A 15,899-nucleotide genomic window follows, 5' to 3' on the forward strand; every position below is an offset into this window, starting at 1 on the left:
AATACCAATTTTAACATTATTTAATACTATAAACTTATTAAATATTAATATTAATATTAATATTAATATTAATATTAATATTAATATTAATAATACTAATACTAATACTAATACTAATACTAATACTAATACCAATACTAATACTACATAAATGACCCCAGCTGTATCTCATGCCTATTAATTATCCTAATTAATCAAATAATATTAATACTAATAGTGCTGCCATTACCAACACCAATACCAATACCAATTTTAACATTAATTAATACTATATACTTATTAATATTAATATTACTAATACTACATAAATGACCCCAGCTGTATCTCACGCCTATTAATTACCCTAATTAATCAAATGATATTAATACTAATAGTGCTGGCAATTACAATACCAATACCAATACCAAGTTTAACATTAATTAATGCTAAATACTTATTAATATTAACATTAATAATACTAATACTACATAAATGACCCCAGCTGTATCTCACCCCTATTAATTACCCTAATTAATCAAATAATATTAATACTAATAGTGCTGCCATTACAATACCAACACCAACACCAATACCAATACCAATACCAATACCAATACCAATACCAATACCAATACCAAGTTTAACATTAATTAATACTATATACTTATTAATATTAATATTACTAATACTACATAAATGACCCCAGCTGTATCTCACCCCTATTAATTACCCTAATTAATCAGATAATATTAATACTAATAGTGCTGCCAATACCAACAACAACACCAATACCAATACCAATTTTAACATTAATTAATACTATATACTTATTAATATTAATATTACTAATACTACATAAATGACCCCAGCTGTATCTCACCCCTATTAATTACCCTAATTAATCAAATAATATTAATACTAATAGTGCTGCCATTCCCAACACCAACACCAACACCAATACCAATACCAATACCAAGTTTAACATTAAATAATACTATATACTTATTAATATTAATATTACTAATACTACATAAATGACCCCAGCTGTATCTCACCCCTACTAATTACCCTAATTAATCAAACAATATTAATACTAATAGCGCTGCCATTACAATACCAACACCAATACCAATACCAACACCAATACCAATACCAATGTTAACATTAATTAATAATATATACTTATGAATATTAATATTACTAATACTACATAAATGACCCCAGCTGTATCTCACCCCTATTAATTACCCTAATTAATCAAACAATATTAATACTAATAGCGCTGCCATTCCCAACACCAACACCAATACCAACACCAATACCAATACCAATACCAATACCAAGTTTAACATTAATTAATACTATATACTTATTAATATTAATATTACTAATACTACATAAATGACCCCAGCTGTATCTCACCCCTATTAATTACCCTAATTAATCAAATAATATTAATACTAATAGTGCTGCCATTCCCAACACCAACACCAACACCAATACCAATACCAATTTTAACATTAATTAATACTATATACTTATTAACATTAATAAAACTACATAAATGACCCCAGCTGTATCTCACCCCTATTAATTACCCTAATTAATCAAATAATATTAATACTAATAGTGCTGCCATTACAATACCAACACCAATACCAATACCAATACCAAGTTTAACATTAATTAATACTATATACTTATTAACATTAATAAAACTACATAAATGACCCCAGCTCTATCTCACCCCTATTAATTACCCTAATTAATCAAACAATATTAATACTAATAGTGCTGCCATTCCCAACACCAACACCAACACCAACACCAATACCAATTTTAACATTAATTAATACTATATACTTATCAACATTAATAATACTACATAAATGACCCCAGCTGTATCTCACCCCTACTAATTACCCTAATTAATCAAACAATATTAATACTAATAGCGCTGCCATTCCCAACACCAATACCAATACCAATTTTAACATTAACTAATACTATATACTTATTAACATTAATAATACTACATAAATGACCCCAGCTGTATCTCACCCCTATTAATTACCCTAATTAATCAAATAATATTAATACTAATAGTGCTGCCATTCCCAACACCAACACCAACACCAATACCAATACCAATACCAATACCAATACCAATACCAAGTTTAACATTAATTAATACTGTATACTTATTAATATTAATAATACTAATACTACATAAATGACCCCAGCTGTATCTCACCCCTATTAATTACCCTAATTAATCAAACAATAATACTAATAGTGCTGCCATTACAATACCAACACCAACACCAATACCAATACCAAGTTTAACATTAATTAATACTATTTACTTATCAACATTAATAATACTACATAAATGACCCCAGCTCTATCTCACCCCTATTAATTACCATAATTAATCAAATAATATTAATACTAATAGTGCTGCCATTACCAACACCAATACCAATACCAACACCAATACCAACACCAATACCAATACCAATACCAATACCAATACCAATAATAATTTTAACATTAATTAATACTATATACTTATTAATATTAATATTACTAATACTACATAAATGACCCCAGCTGTATCTCACCCCTATTAATTACCCTAATTAATCAAATAATATTAATACTAATAGTGCTGACAACACCAATACCAATACCAATTTTAACATTAATTAATACTAAATACTTATTAATATTAGCATTAATAATACTAATACTAAATAAATGACCCCAGCTCTATCTCACCCCTATTAATTACCCTAATTAATCAAATAATATTAATACTAATAGTGCTGCCATTCCCAACACCAATACCAATACCAATACCAATACCAACACCAATACCAATACCAAGTTTAACATTAATTAATACTATATACTTATCAACATTACTAATACTACATAAATGACCCCAGCTGTATCTCACCCCTACTAATTACCCTAATTAATCAAATAATATTAATACTAATAGTGCTGCCATTCCCAACACCAACACCAATACCAATACCAATAATAATTTTAACATTAATTAATACTATATACTTATTAATATTAACATTAATATTACTAATACTACATAAATGACCCCAGCTGTATCTCACCCCTATTAATTACCCTAATTAATCAAACAATATTAATACTAATAGCGCTGCCATTCCCAACACCAACACCAACACCAATATTAATAATACAGAACGATTAGTGATATTAATTCTACTACTACACGAGTGCGGCCAGCTGCACGTGCCGCGCGGGGTGCCCCAATTAGTGAGGCAGTTAATTAGTTAATGAGCTAACGAGGCGCCCGCTGCGCCCTACCGGGGCTGGGGGGGCTCGGGGCCTTGGGCTTCTTGCGCATTTTGGGTTTCTTCTGATTGGTCCCGGCCAGGAGCAGCCGCAGGTGCCGCGACACTGCGGGGACAAAAGTCAGCCCTAATTAATCCGAGCGCTAATTACGGCGGAGGCGGAACTCGAAATTAAAATACTAATTGAAAGCGAGCTGGAAATCGCAATTAACGTAGAAAGAGAAATGGAAATAATCGAAATTGAAATCGAAATTGAAATCGAAATTAACGTAGAAATCAAAATGGAAAGCGAAATTAAAATTGAAATTAAAATTGAAATTAACGTGGAAATCAAAATTAAAATTGAAATTAACGTAGAAATTAAAAATGAAAGCGAAATTGAAATGGAAAGCGAAATTAAAATCGAAATTAAAATCGAAATTAACGTAGAAATCAAAATGGAAAGCGAAATTAAAATCGAAATTAAAATGGAAATTAACGTAGAAATCAAAATTAAAATTGAAATTAACGTAGAAATCAAAATTGAAAGCGAAATTAAAATCGAAATTAAAATCGAAATTAACGTAGAAATCAAAATTGAAAGCGAAATTAAAATTGAAATTAAAATCAAAATTAAAATAGAAATTAACATAGAAATCAAAATTAGAAGTGAAATTGAAATGGAAAGCGAAATTAAAATCCAAATTGAAACTGAACTTGAAATCGAAATTAATGTAGAAATCGAAATTAAAAGCGAAATTGAAAGAGAAATTAAAATCGAAATTAAAATCTAAATTAACATAGAAATCAAAATTAAAAGCGAAATTGAAATGGAAAGCAAAATTAAAATCGAAATTAAAATCGAAATTAACGTAGAAATCAAAATTGAAAGCGAAATTAAAATTGAAATTAAAATCAAAATTAAATTCGAAATTAACATAGAAATCAAAATTAGAAGTGAAATTGAAATGGAAAGCGAAATTAAAATCCAAATTAAAATGGAACTCGAAATTAAAATCCAAATTGAAACTGAACTTGAAATCGAAATTAACGTAGAAATCGAAATTAAAAGCGAAATTAAAATCTAAATTAACATAGAAATCAAAATTAAAAGCGAAATTGAAATGGAAATAGAAATTAAAATCCAAATTAAAATCGAACTTGAAATCGAAATTAACGTAGAAATCAAAATTAAAAGCGAAATTGAAATGGAAATAGAAATTAAAATCCAAATTAAAATCGAACTTGAAATCGAAATTAACGTAGAAATCAAAATTAAAAGCGAAATTGAAATGGAAATAGAAATTAAAATCCAAATTAAAATCGAAATTAACATAGAAATCAAAATTAAAAGCGAAATTGAAATCTAAATGATATTAAAATTAAAATCAGAATTAAAATCGACATTAAAAATGAAATTATATTAAAATTAAAATCAGAATTAAAGTCGAAATAGAAATTAAAATGGACATTAAAATTAAAATCATTATTAAAATGGAAATTAAAATTGAAATCGAAATTAAAATTGAAATTAACATGGAAATCAAAATTAAACTCAAAATTAAAATTCAAATTCAAATTAAAATTGAAAATAAATGGAAATTAAAACTAAATTTAAAATCAAAATTAAAACCGAAATAGAAATGAAAATCAAAAGTAAAATTGAAATCAGAATTAAAATCAAAATTAAAAATGAAATTATATTAACATTAAAATCGAAATAGAAATTAAAATTGAAATCAAAATCAAAATTAAAATCCAAATCAAAATTAAAATGGACCTGAAAATAAAAATCAAAATTTAAATCAAAATGAAAATCTAAATTAAAATGGACATTAAAATTAAAATAAAAACTAAAATCAAAATGGAAATCGAAATTAAAATGGACATTAAAACTAAAATTGAAAATAAAATCTAAATTAAAATCGAAATTAAAGTCAAAATCAAAGTAAAATGGACATTAAAACTAAAATAAAAATTAAAATCCAAATTAAAATTGAAATTAACATAGAAATCAAAATTAAAATGGAAATCGAAATTAAATTAGAAATCGAAATTAAAATGGACATTAAAATGAAAATCAATATTAAAATCAATATTAAAATCGACATTAACATAGAAATCAAAATTAAAATCCAAATTAACATTGAAAATAAATGGAAATCAAATTAAAATCAATACTAAAATCGAAATAGAAATTAAAATAGAAATTAAAATAAAAATGAAATTAAAATCGAAATTAAAATGGACATTAAAATTAAAATCGAAATTAAAATCGAAATTAAAATAGAAATTAAAATTGAAAGTAAATTTAAAAATTAAAATTGAAATTAAAATTAAAATCGAAATTAAATCTGAAATTAAAATTAAAATCGAAATTAAATTTAAAATAAAAATAAAAATAAAAATTAAAATAAAATAAAAAATAAAAATAAAAATAATAATAATAATAAAATAAAATAAAAAATAAAAGTAAAAATAAAAATAAAATAAAAATAAAATAAAAAGAAAAAGAAATAAAAATAAAAAATAAAAGTTAAAAAATTATAAACAAAAAATAAAACACAAATAAAAATGAAAATAAAAATAAAAATAAAATTAAAAAATAAAATTAAAAAAAATCAGATTTTAAAACTGAAAATAAAGAAAATGCAAATAAAATGCAAATCAAACCCCATTAAAAGAGCAACAAAAATGCAAATTTATGCAAATGAGACGGGCTCAAAAGCGGACCCCAGAACCAATCACCATTCCCAGGGCCGGGCTCTGATTGGCTGGCGGGGGAGTTGGGGGCGGAGCCTCGGTTTTGGCGGGAAACGCCTCCGGCGGCTCCGCTGGGACCAAGCCGAGGCCACCGGGGAGAAGTCCGGGAATTCCTGGAGATCCTCGACACCCTTGGGTGGCCTCTCCCAAATCCATCTCCTGGTGGCCTCCGGGAGCTGAAGGACACCTCGGGACGCCCGGAGAAATGGGGGATCTCCAAAAAAACCCCCAAGTTCTCCATGACCCACCACGAGGTGACATCAGCTCAGGGATTGTCCAGATGGTGGATGTGGGAGAAGGATCTCCAGGATGGAGAGGATCTCCTAAAATTCCCCAATTTCTCCGGTTTGCGTCTCCATCCGCGGCCGTGACCAAGACCTTCAGGAGATTGGGATCTTCTGGGTTCCATCCCAACTTTGGGATCCAAAGCGACTCGAGAAGAAACATCTGGAGGTGGGAATGATGGTGGAACCATGGGATGGTTTGGGTGGAAAGGACCTCTGAAGGTTGGAAGGAACTTGAGGAACCAAATCAACAGGTTGGGAAATGGAACCATGGAATGGTTTGGGTGAAGGAACCTCTGAAGGTTGGAAGGAACTTGAGGAACCAAATCAACGGGTTGGGATGTGGAATCATGGAATGGTTTGGGTGAAGGAACCTCTGAAGGTTGGGTTGAACGATCTTGAGGAACCAAATCAATGGGTTGGGATGTGGAACCATGGGATGGTGGTTTGGGTGGAAGGAACCCCTGAAGGTTGGGTTGGAAGGAACTTGAAGAACCAAATCAATGGGTTGGAACACGAAATCATGGGATGGTTTGGGTGAAGGAACCTCTGAAGGTTGGAAGGAACTTGAGGAACCAAATCAATGGGTTGGGATGTGGAACCATGGGATGGTTTGGGTGGAAGGGACCTCTGAAGGTTGGGTTAGAAGGAACTTGAGGAACCAAATCAACGGGTTGGGATGTGGAATCATGGAAAGGTTTGGGTGGAAGGAACCTCTGAAGGTTGGGTTGGAAGGAACTTGAGGAACCAAATCAATGGGTTGGGATGTGGAATCATGGAATGGTTTGGGTGAAGGAACCTCTGAAGGTTGGGTTGGAAGGAACTTGAAGAACCAAATCAATGGGTTGGAACACGAAATCATGGAATGTTTCGGGCGGAAGGAACCACAAAGACCATCCAGGTCCACCTTCCGCTATCCGCGGTCGCTCCAACCCCCATCCAACCTCACCTGGAGCGTGGAGGACCACCGCAGAAGGCGCCGCGCCGCCGTGCCCCGCTTACCTTTGGTGTCGTTCACCGGGTCCATGTGCCGGTAGATGTAGCCTTCAAGGTAGGAGTGGAATTTGGGCGTCGGCGGGAAGAAGGCCAGACAAATGGCCATGAGCTCCCAGCCGCGGGCCAGGCTCTCGTAACGGAAGTTCTCGGTGGTCTGCCGGCACAGCTGGATGTAGAGCTCGTCCCTCAACCCCTGCACGCTCCAACCCTTGGTGGCGATCTCCAAAGCCACGTTGAGCTGGTCCGTCTTGGCCCGCCGGTCGCCCATGTACATCTGGATGAGCTTGAAGATCTCGCACGCCTCCTTCTTGACGTTGCGGTCGTTGGTCATGATCATGGGCTTCTTGATGGACTCGCTGCTCCAGGCCAGCATGTTGGCGATGGAGACCTTGCGGCGGAAGAGGCCCTGCGTGTGCTTGTTGAAGTGCTTGGAGGCCCAGTTCTCAATGTCCGTCTCCGAGGAGGGCTTGCGCAGGTGGAAGGTGGAGAAGACGGCGCCGGGCGCGGCGGCGGCGGCGGCGCGCGCCCCCCGGCCGCCGTCGAACTGCGCGCAGGCGCCGAGGTCCTCGGACTGGGGGACAACAGGCGGGAGAGGTCAGCGGTGCTGGTGGGGTGGGAGAGCTGATGGAGGGATTGATTGATTGATTGATTGATTGGTAGGTCGGTCGGGTAACAGATCAAAAATCTGACCAGCCAATAAATCAATGAATCAACCGAGCAGTGGCTCAGTCGGCCGACTGGTTGATCAATCAGCCGACCAAGTGATCAACCAGCCAACCGATCAATCAGCCAACCAACCAACTGATCAATTAATGAACCAATCAATGGGTCAGTCAATCAGCCAACCAACCAACGGATCGATCAACCAACCAACCAACGGATCAATCAATCAGCCAACCAACTGGTCAACCAGGCAACCAACCAACTGGTCAAGCAGGCAACCAACCAACTGATCAATGAATCAACCAATCAACCAACTGATTGATCATGATCAATCAACCAACCAAGTGATCAATCAATCAGCCAACCAACTGATCGATCAATCAGTCAACCAACTGATCAACCAGGCAACCAATCAACTGATCAATCAGCCAACCAACCAACTGATCAATCAATCAGCCAACCAACTGATCAACCAACCAACCAATCAATCAGCCAACCGACCAACCAACCAACCAATCAACCAATCAACCAATCAATAAAACCATCAATCAATCAACCAACCAACCAACCATCCAATAAATTGATCTGACAAACCAACCAACCAACAAACAAATCAATAAAACCATCAATCAACCAATCAACCAACCAACCACCAACAAATCAATCAACCAATCATCCAACCAACCAACCAACCAACCAATCAATAAAACCATCAGTCAATCAACCAACCAACCAACCAATCAATCAATCAATCAACCAACAAATCAATCAATCAATAAACCAACCAACCAACAAACCAACCAACCAACAAATCAATCAACCAATCAACTAACAAACCAACCAATCAACCAACCAACAAATCAACCAACCACCAACAAATCAATCAACCAATCAACCAATAAATCAATCAATCAATCAACCAACCAACCACCAACAAATCAATCAATCAATAAACCAACTAACAAACCAACAAACAAACCAATCAACAACAAATCAATCAATCAACCAATCAACCAATCAATCAATCAATCAATCGACCAAACAACCACCAACAAATCAATCAATCAACCAATCAACCAACAAATCAGCCCATCAATCAATCAACCAACCAACCAACCAACCAATCAATAAAACCATCAATCAACCAACCAACCACCAACAAATCAATCAACCAACCAACAAATCAATCAACCAACCAACCAACCACCCACCAACAAATCAATCAATCACTCAACCAACAAATCAACGAACCAACCAACCAACAAATCAATCAATCAATCAATCAATCCATCAATCCATCAATCAACCAACCAACCAACCCACCAACCAACCAACCCACCAACCAACCGCTGCAGCCTTCAGAGGTCCTCTCCAAGGAGCTTCTCCTCAACCCCACCGTGGCCACGTGCAGGTGGCCCAGCCAAGGTGGGCTTCGGCCCGGACAGGAGAAGTTGGTGGCAACGTGGTGGGAGCAGAGGACCAAGTGGCTTTGGGGACACCTTGAGCAGGAAAGCTCCTCCACCCAAAATCACCTCCCGGGGTGGTTCTCCAGCAGGAGAACCTCCTCTCCAGGAGGAGGCTGGTGACTCCTCCAAGCCACGAGCGGCACCGATGGTCCTTCTGAACATCCTGAGGGACAGGAGATGCTCAGGGTTCAACCTTGACCTCTGCAGGTTAAAGCTGGGGAGGACCCACCCAGCAGATCCCTGTGGACCTGTGTCCTCCTCCTGCTGGAACCGGCCCAGCTGGGACACCCCGGCAGCTCCACCAGCGTGGAGGACAGCAAGGGACAACTGGGATGGACAACTCTGTGGTCCTGCAGCCAGCCAAGGTGGCTTCATCATCTCCTCCGCGGCATCCAGGCCACCACCAGGTGGGTTTGGGGTCCCTGGAGATGTGACCCACGGCAGGGAAGGACACGCCACACCACCCAGAGGTGACACCGCTGTCCCCACCTCAGCGTCGGTGGCCCTGGGCAGAACCCGTGGACAAGGTGACCCCCAGATTGGGGGTTGGGCTTCAGGTGAGGAACAGAAGAAGAGCAGAAGGTGGAGAAGACCCAGGAGGTGGAAAATCCAGGAGGTCACCCGAAGAGCCACCAGAGGTGCTGTCACGTGGCTGAGATGTTCCTTCTCCAAACACATCAAGCTTCTTGACTCTTCAGCAGCTCCTCCTCTTCCAACGCCGAGGTCCTTCCACCGGCATCGCTCCGCCCCCGTCCTGACCATGGCGACGGTGGTGGGGACGTGGGATGGGGACACGGGAGCTTCACCCCTCAACCCAGCCCTGATGTCCCCCTGTGGAGGTCACTTCACCCCCAAGGTCCTTCTGTGTCCTCCAGCCTGGCCAGCTGAAGGCCGGTGGAGCTTCCCGGGTGGAAGGAGATGCAGGAGATGCTCGAAGGTCTCTCACTTGGCAGCTTCTGGGGATGGGAGTCTTCCACAAACTGGTCCATGGACCAGAACCACCAAGAACGGCCACGGAGAAGGAGAGGACCACATTGGTTGAGGACAGCGACCTCCTCCAGCCAAGGAGAACGTGGTGGTGGCACCAGAAGTGGAACATGATGGACCATCTGCTGCCAGAGCCAACGGGAAATTAACTTCAGCCCTAATTAACTCTAATTAGCATCTAAATGAACTTGGGGGGTGGCCTGGCCTACAAGAAGGGAATAGACCATCGGGTGACCTCTTGAGGTCACCGTGGTGTCACCTCAGGAATCAGGGAGTCCTCAAGGGAGAAGGTCCTGGAGCCACGTGGACGTGCCCCTGGTGACAACCGCAGCCGTGACCATGGAAGGGCTTGGGTCGGAAGGGACCTTCAAGACCATCCCGTTCCAATGCTCAAGGAGACCTTCCACGACCCCAGGTGGCTCCAAGCTCTGTCCAAGCTGTCCTTGGACACTCCCAGGGATGGAGCAGCTTCTCTGGGAAACTGGTGACAGTGTCCCACCACCTCGGTGTCCCTGAGGGTGAGGACAACAGATGGGACCACCAGGACAGAAACCCCTGGGGGAGTGGAGAAGATCCCCACCACATCCCAAGAAGGTTTAGGATCACTCATGGTGGCAGCTCTTTCTCCTGGCATGAAGATCCCAAGCGGACCTGGAGCTTGGACCTCCCCGTGCAGCACCGAGTCCTCGTGCTTCGTGGATCTTCTCATGGCACATTTCCGGGGACAAAAAAGGGATTCTCCTGATGGTTTGATGTCTCCCAGGTCCATGTCCAGCGTCTCCTTCCTGCTGACGCCAGATTCCATCTTCAAGAAGTTTTCCAGGTGGGATTCATCCTGGACGTGTTGGCATCATCAACCTGATTTTTGGAAGCCCTGACAGCTTTTCCCTGGAGGGGAAGGGACTGATGGAGGACCTCCAGAAGCTGATGGAGGACCACCAGAAGCTGATGGAGGACCTCCGGAAGCTGATGGAGAACCTCCGGAAGCTGATGGAGGACCTCCGGAAGCTGATGGAGAACCTCCGGAAGCTGATGGAGGACCTCCGGAAGCTGATGGAGGACAATCCAAGAACCAGGGAAACACCTGATGGGCTGGAATCTGGGCACATGGCATGGACCAGCTCCAGCAGTTCCAGGTCAGAACTTCAGGATCTCCTCTGGAATGGGAGCTTGGGGCTGGAGGGATCTCCAGGGCAGGACACAACCCTGGGAAGCAAATCCTGGAAAACTGGTGGCTCTTTCATCACGAGGTTTTGAGGGACTACCTCGGCAAAGATCAACATCTTTGAAGGACCACCTTGGCAAGGACCAACTTTGAGGGACCACCTTGGTAAAGACCAACTTCCCTGAGGGACCATCTTGGATAGGACCAGTTTTTTTGAGGGACCACTTTGGCAAGGACCAACTTTGAGGGACCACCTTGGCAAGGACCAACTTTGAAGAACCTCCTTGGCAAACATCAACATCTTTGAAGGATCAGCTTGGCAAGGACCAACTTTGAGGGACCACCTTGGCAAGGACCAACTTTGAAGAACCTCCTTGGCAAACATCAACATCTTTGAAGGATCAGCTTGGCAAGGACCAACTTTGAGGGACCACCTTGGCAAGGACCAACTTTGAAGGACCACCTTGGCAAGGACCAACTTTGAGGGACCACCTTGGCAAGGACCAGTTACTTTGAGGGACCACCTTGGCAAGGACCAACTTTGAGGGACCACTTTGGCAAAGATCAACATCTTTGTAGGACCATCTTGGCAAGAACCAACTTTGAAAGACCACCTTGGCAAGGACCAACTTTGAGGGACCACCTTGCCAAGGACCAACTTTGAAAGACCACCTTTGCAAGGACCAACTTTAAGGAACCACCTTTGCAAGGACCAACTTTGAAGAACCACCTTGCCAAGGAACCAACTTCCCTGAGGGATCCGCCAGGGACGGGCACTCGGGAACCTCCTGGGATCTGCGTGAAGAACCACCTTGGAAAAGAACCAACTTTGAAGAACCTCCTTGGCAAACATCAACATCTTTGAGGAAACACCTTGGCAAGGACCAACTTTGAAGAACCACCTCAGCAAAGACCAACATCTTTGAAGGACCACCTTGTGAAGGACCAACTTTGAAGAACCACCTTGCTAATGACCAACTTTAAGGAACCACCTTGGCAAGGACCAACTTTGAAGAACCACCTTGCTAATGACCAACTTTGAGGGACCACCTTGCCAAGGAACCAACTTTGAAGAACCACCTTGCCAAGGAACCAACTTTGAGGAACCACCTTGGTAATGACCAACTTTGAAGAACCACCTTGCTAATGACCAACTTTGAAGAACCACCTTGCCAAGGAACCAACTTTGAAGAACCACCTTGCCAAGGAACCAACTTCCCTGAGGGATCCACCAGGGACGGGCACTCGGGAACCTCCTGGGATCTGCGTGAAGAACCACCTTGGAAAAGAACCAACTTTGAAGAACCTCCTTGGCAAACATCAACATCTTTGAGGAACCACCTTGGCAAGGACCAACTTTGAAGGACCACCTTGGCGAGGACCAACTTTGAAGGACCACCTTTGCAAGGACCAACTTTGAGGGACCACCTTGGCAAGGACCAACTTCTTTGAGGGACCACCTTAGTAAGGACTGACTTTGAGGAACCACCTTGGCAAGGACCAACTTTGAAGGACCACCTTGCCAAGGAACCAACTTTGAAGAACCACCTTGCCAAGGAACCAACTTCCCTGAGGGATCCACCAGGGACGGGCACTCGGGAACCTCCTGGAATCTGCCTGGATCCACCATCTGCCCCACACCTCGGCAGAAGAAACCACGGCACGGCGCTGAAGCCACCGGAGAACCCCCGGAGAACCCGAGAACCTTCCCAAGGGCCTTACCTGAGACGGATGCAGGTAGGGCTCGGGCGAGGCCAGGTTGGTCTGCACGGAGACGCTCTTCTCCAGGAGGACCTGCGGGAAGCCCAGCTTCTCGAAGGTGCTCCTCTTCCAGTGCTTGCCCTCCTGCTGCGCCAACGCCTCGTCCTCGCTGAAGGCCCTCACCACCGGGCCCGGCATGGGCAACGGGACGGCGCCGTCGCTCTCGTAGCCCGAGCCGTCCTTCTGGGAATCCCAGCTGCTCCTCTGCTTGGACGGACAGCGGACCTGCTGCGCTCCCCACGCCGCCCGCGCCTCCAGGAGGTCCCTCTCCACCTCGGCCGCTTCCGCCGCCCGGTTCTCCGGCCACCCGTCGCACCCCGGCGCCGCTCGCTCCTCGCCCGCCTCGCTCCTGGCGGACGACGCGTCGGCGTCGCGCTCGACCGAAGGCTTGCGGCTTTTCCTCTTCCTGCTGGCCGGCGAGTAACCCGCCGAGGACAACGTGTCCTGCTGGCTGGACCACGACATGGAGTCCTCGGCCCGGGCGCCGGCGCACGAGTCGGGTCCCTCCATGCTGCTGTAGTCGCCGGATTTGACGTCCGGGCGCCGGTCCCGCGGCGCGCAGGGGCCGTGCTGCAGCGAGTAGGACCCGCCCATGGGGTGGGGGCCATACTTGTTCCTCAAGCCCACCTTCATCTTGGGGCTGGAGCCCGACTGCTCCACGTAGACCAACTGGCGGACGTACTCCTTGCCGGCCGGGCTGTACTCCAAGCTCATGAAGCGCTCGGGGCACTTCTGCTTGGTGAGCACCAACTGCTGGTACGGCGAGTTGGAGCCCGCCTTGGGCGACTGCGCCGACGGGTGCGGCCTGCGGGCGGGCGACCTCGGCGGCGCCGCGACGCCGCGGCTCCCGCCGCCGGCCTCGTACGGCGCGTCGGCCGGCGGCTCGTCGTAGATGGGCGCCTGGAGCTCGGCGGGCGGCTCCTCGTAGAGCGGCGGCTCGTAGGCGTAGCGCGGCGACGGCGGCCGGCACTCGCCGGGATGTCTACGCTGCTGGCCCGGCAGCGGCGAGCAGCTGCCGGCGTGCTCGGCGCGCTTCGGGAAGGGCGACCGCTTCCTCTCCGCGAAGAAGACGGAGCCGTCGGCGTCCGAGGAGAAGGCCTGGAGGTTGGGCGACTGCTGGCCGCCCGAGGGCCGGCGGGAGCGGGAGCCACCTTGGTTTTCCACGGCGTAGCCGTTGCCTTGGTGGAGGAGGAAGCTGGGCTCGCGGTCCGTCACCTTGATCAGCATCCGCTCCTTGGTGCCGGCGTTCCACCGGAGCGACGAGGTCCTGCCGGGAGAAACATCACGGGGTGGAGGTCAGAATTCCAGCCAAATTCGGGATGGCTGCTCCCAAAGCTCCCGAGCGTGGAGGGAGGATGTTCTCGAGAGATGGAGGCGGGCTGGGGTTGGATATCGGACCAAGTGGGGTGGGACGGGACACGGGGAATGGCTCCCCACTTCCAGAGGACACGGTTGGGTGGGAAAACGGGAAGGAATTCTCGGCTCTGAGGGCGGGGAGGCTCGGGAATGGAATTCCCAGAGAAGCTCTGGCTGCCCCATCCCTAGAAGTGTCCAAGGGTTAAGTTGGATGAAAGTTGAGAAGAAGACCCGGCCGAGGAGGTCCCACCACTCCGATACCACCAAAAACAACCATCAACCCTCATCCTGTTTTACCCCCCCAAAAAAATGGGATTTTCATCCCACGGCTCCCCAGGGAATCCCTGGAAGTGTCCACGGCCAGGTTGGACAGGGCTTGGAGGAACCCTGGGAGAAAAAAAAAAAATCCCTGAACTTGGGATTGGATATTGGGAAGAAATCCTCCCGCGAGGAATTGTCCCCCCGGCGCGGTGGCTTTCCATCTCCTCCCTCCCCATCCCAAGTCCTTGGAAGAGCAAAGTTGGGTTGGATGGAGCCGCCCGGCTCACAGGACGGATCCCAGCTGGAATTCGCCCGTCACCGATCCCACGCCGGAGCGGAAGACGCCGGCGGCGCCGTCTGCTCTGCCGGTCCATCCCTCTCCGGTTCCCGTTCATTCCCGGACGTTCCTCCCTTCTTCTCGCCAGGGAAAAGCCGGAATCGGCTCAACCACAAAGTTCTGAGAGGAAAATTGCCACCAAAAATCCACAATTCCCTGCAGGAGGCTCCGCGGTCTTCTCCTCGCTCCGAGGGATTTGGGAACCATCAGTTCCTTCCTTTTCCACTTTTGGAAGCGCCTTTGGAGCTCCGCGGTCTTCTCCTCGCTCCGAGGGATTTGGGAACCATCAGTTCCTTCCTTTTCCACCTTTGGAAGAGCCTTTGGATCTTCGCGGTCTTCTCCTCGCTCCGAGGGATTTGGGAAGAGCCGATTCCTTCCTTTTCCACCTTTGGAAGCGCCTTTGGAGCTCCACGGTCTTCTCCTCGCTCCGAGGGATTTGGGAACCATCAGTTCCTTCCTTTTCCACCTTTGGAAGCGCCTTTGGAGCTCCGCGGTCTTCTCCTCACTCCGAGGGATTTGGGAACCATCAGTTCCTTCCTTTTCCACCTTTGGAAGAGCCTT

General features: G+C 44.2%; 1 protein-coding gene across 3 annotated transcripts in view; it reads right to left on the reverse strand.

Moving 5' to 3' along the window:
- Positions 1-15,899, reverse strand: part of ARHGAP39 (Rho GTPase activating protein 39) — a 107,113-nt gene that overhangs the window by 7,372 nt on the left and 83,842 nt on the right. For 2 of the 3 annotated variants that reach the window (XM_077781745.1, XM_077781744.1), the window contains exons 4-5: positions 13,346-14,651; positions 7,349-7,913 (exon numbers count right to left, since the gene is read on the reverse strand). In XM_077781745.1, coding sequence (XP_077637871.1) covers positions 7,349-7,913; positions 13,346-14,651 — 1,871 coding nt within the window. Of the gene's footprint in view, positions 1-3,333; positions 3,427-7,348; positions 7,914-13,345; positions 14,652-15,899 lie in introns of all 3 variants that reach the window. The other variant, XM_077781746.1, reaches the window with a different exon arrangement.

The sequence above is a fragment of the Lonchura striata genome, chromosome 1, assembly GCF_046129695.1.
Source record: "Lonchura striata isolate bLonStr1 chromosome 1, bLonStr1.mat, whole genome shotgun sequence".
In the NCBI taxonomy this organism is placed as follows: Eukaryota; Metazoa; Chordata; class Aves; order Passeriformes; family Estrildidae; genus Lonchura; species Lonchura striata.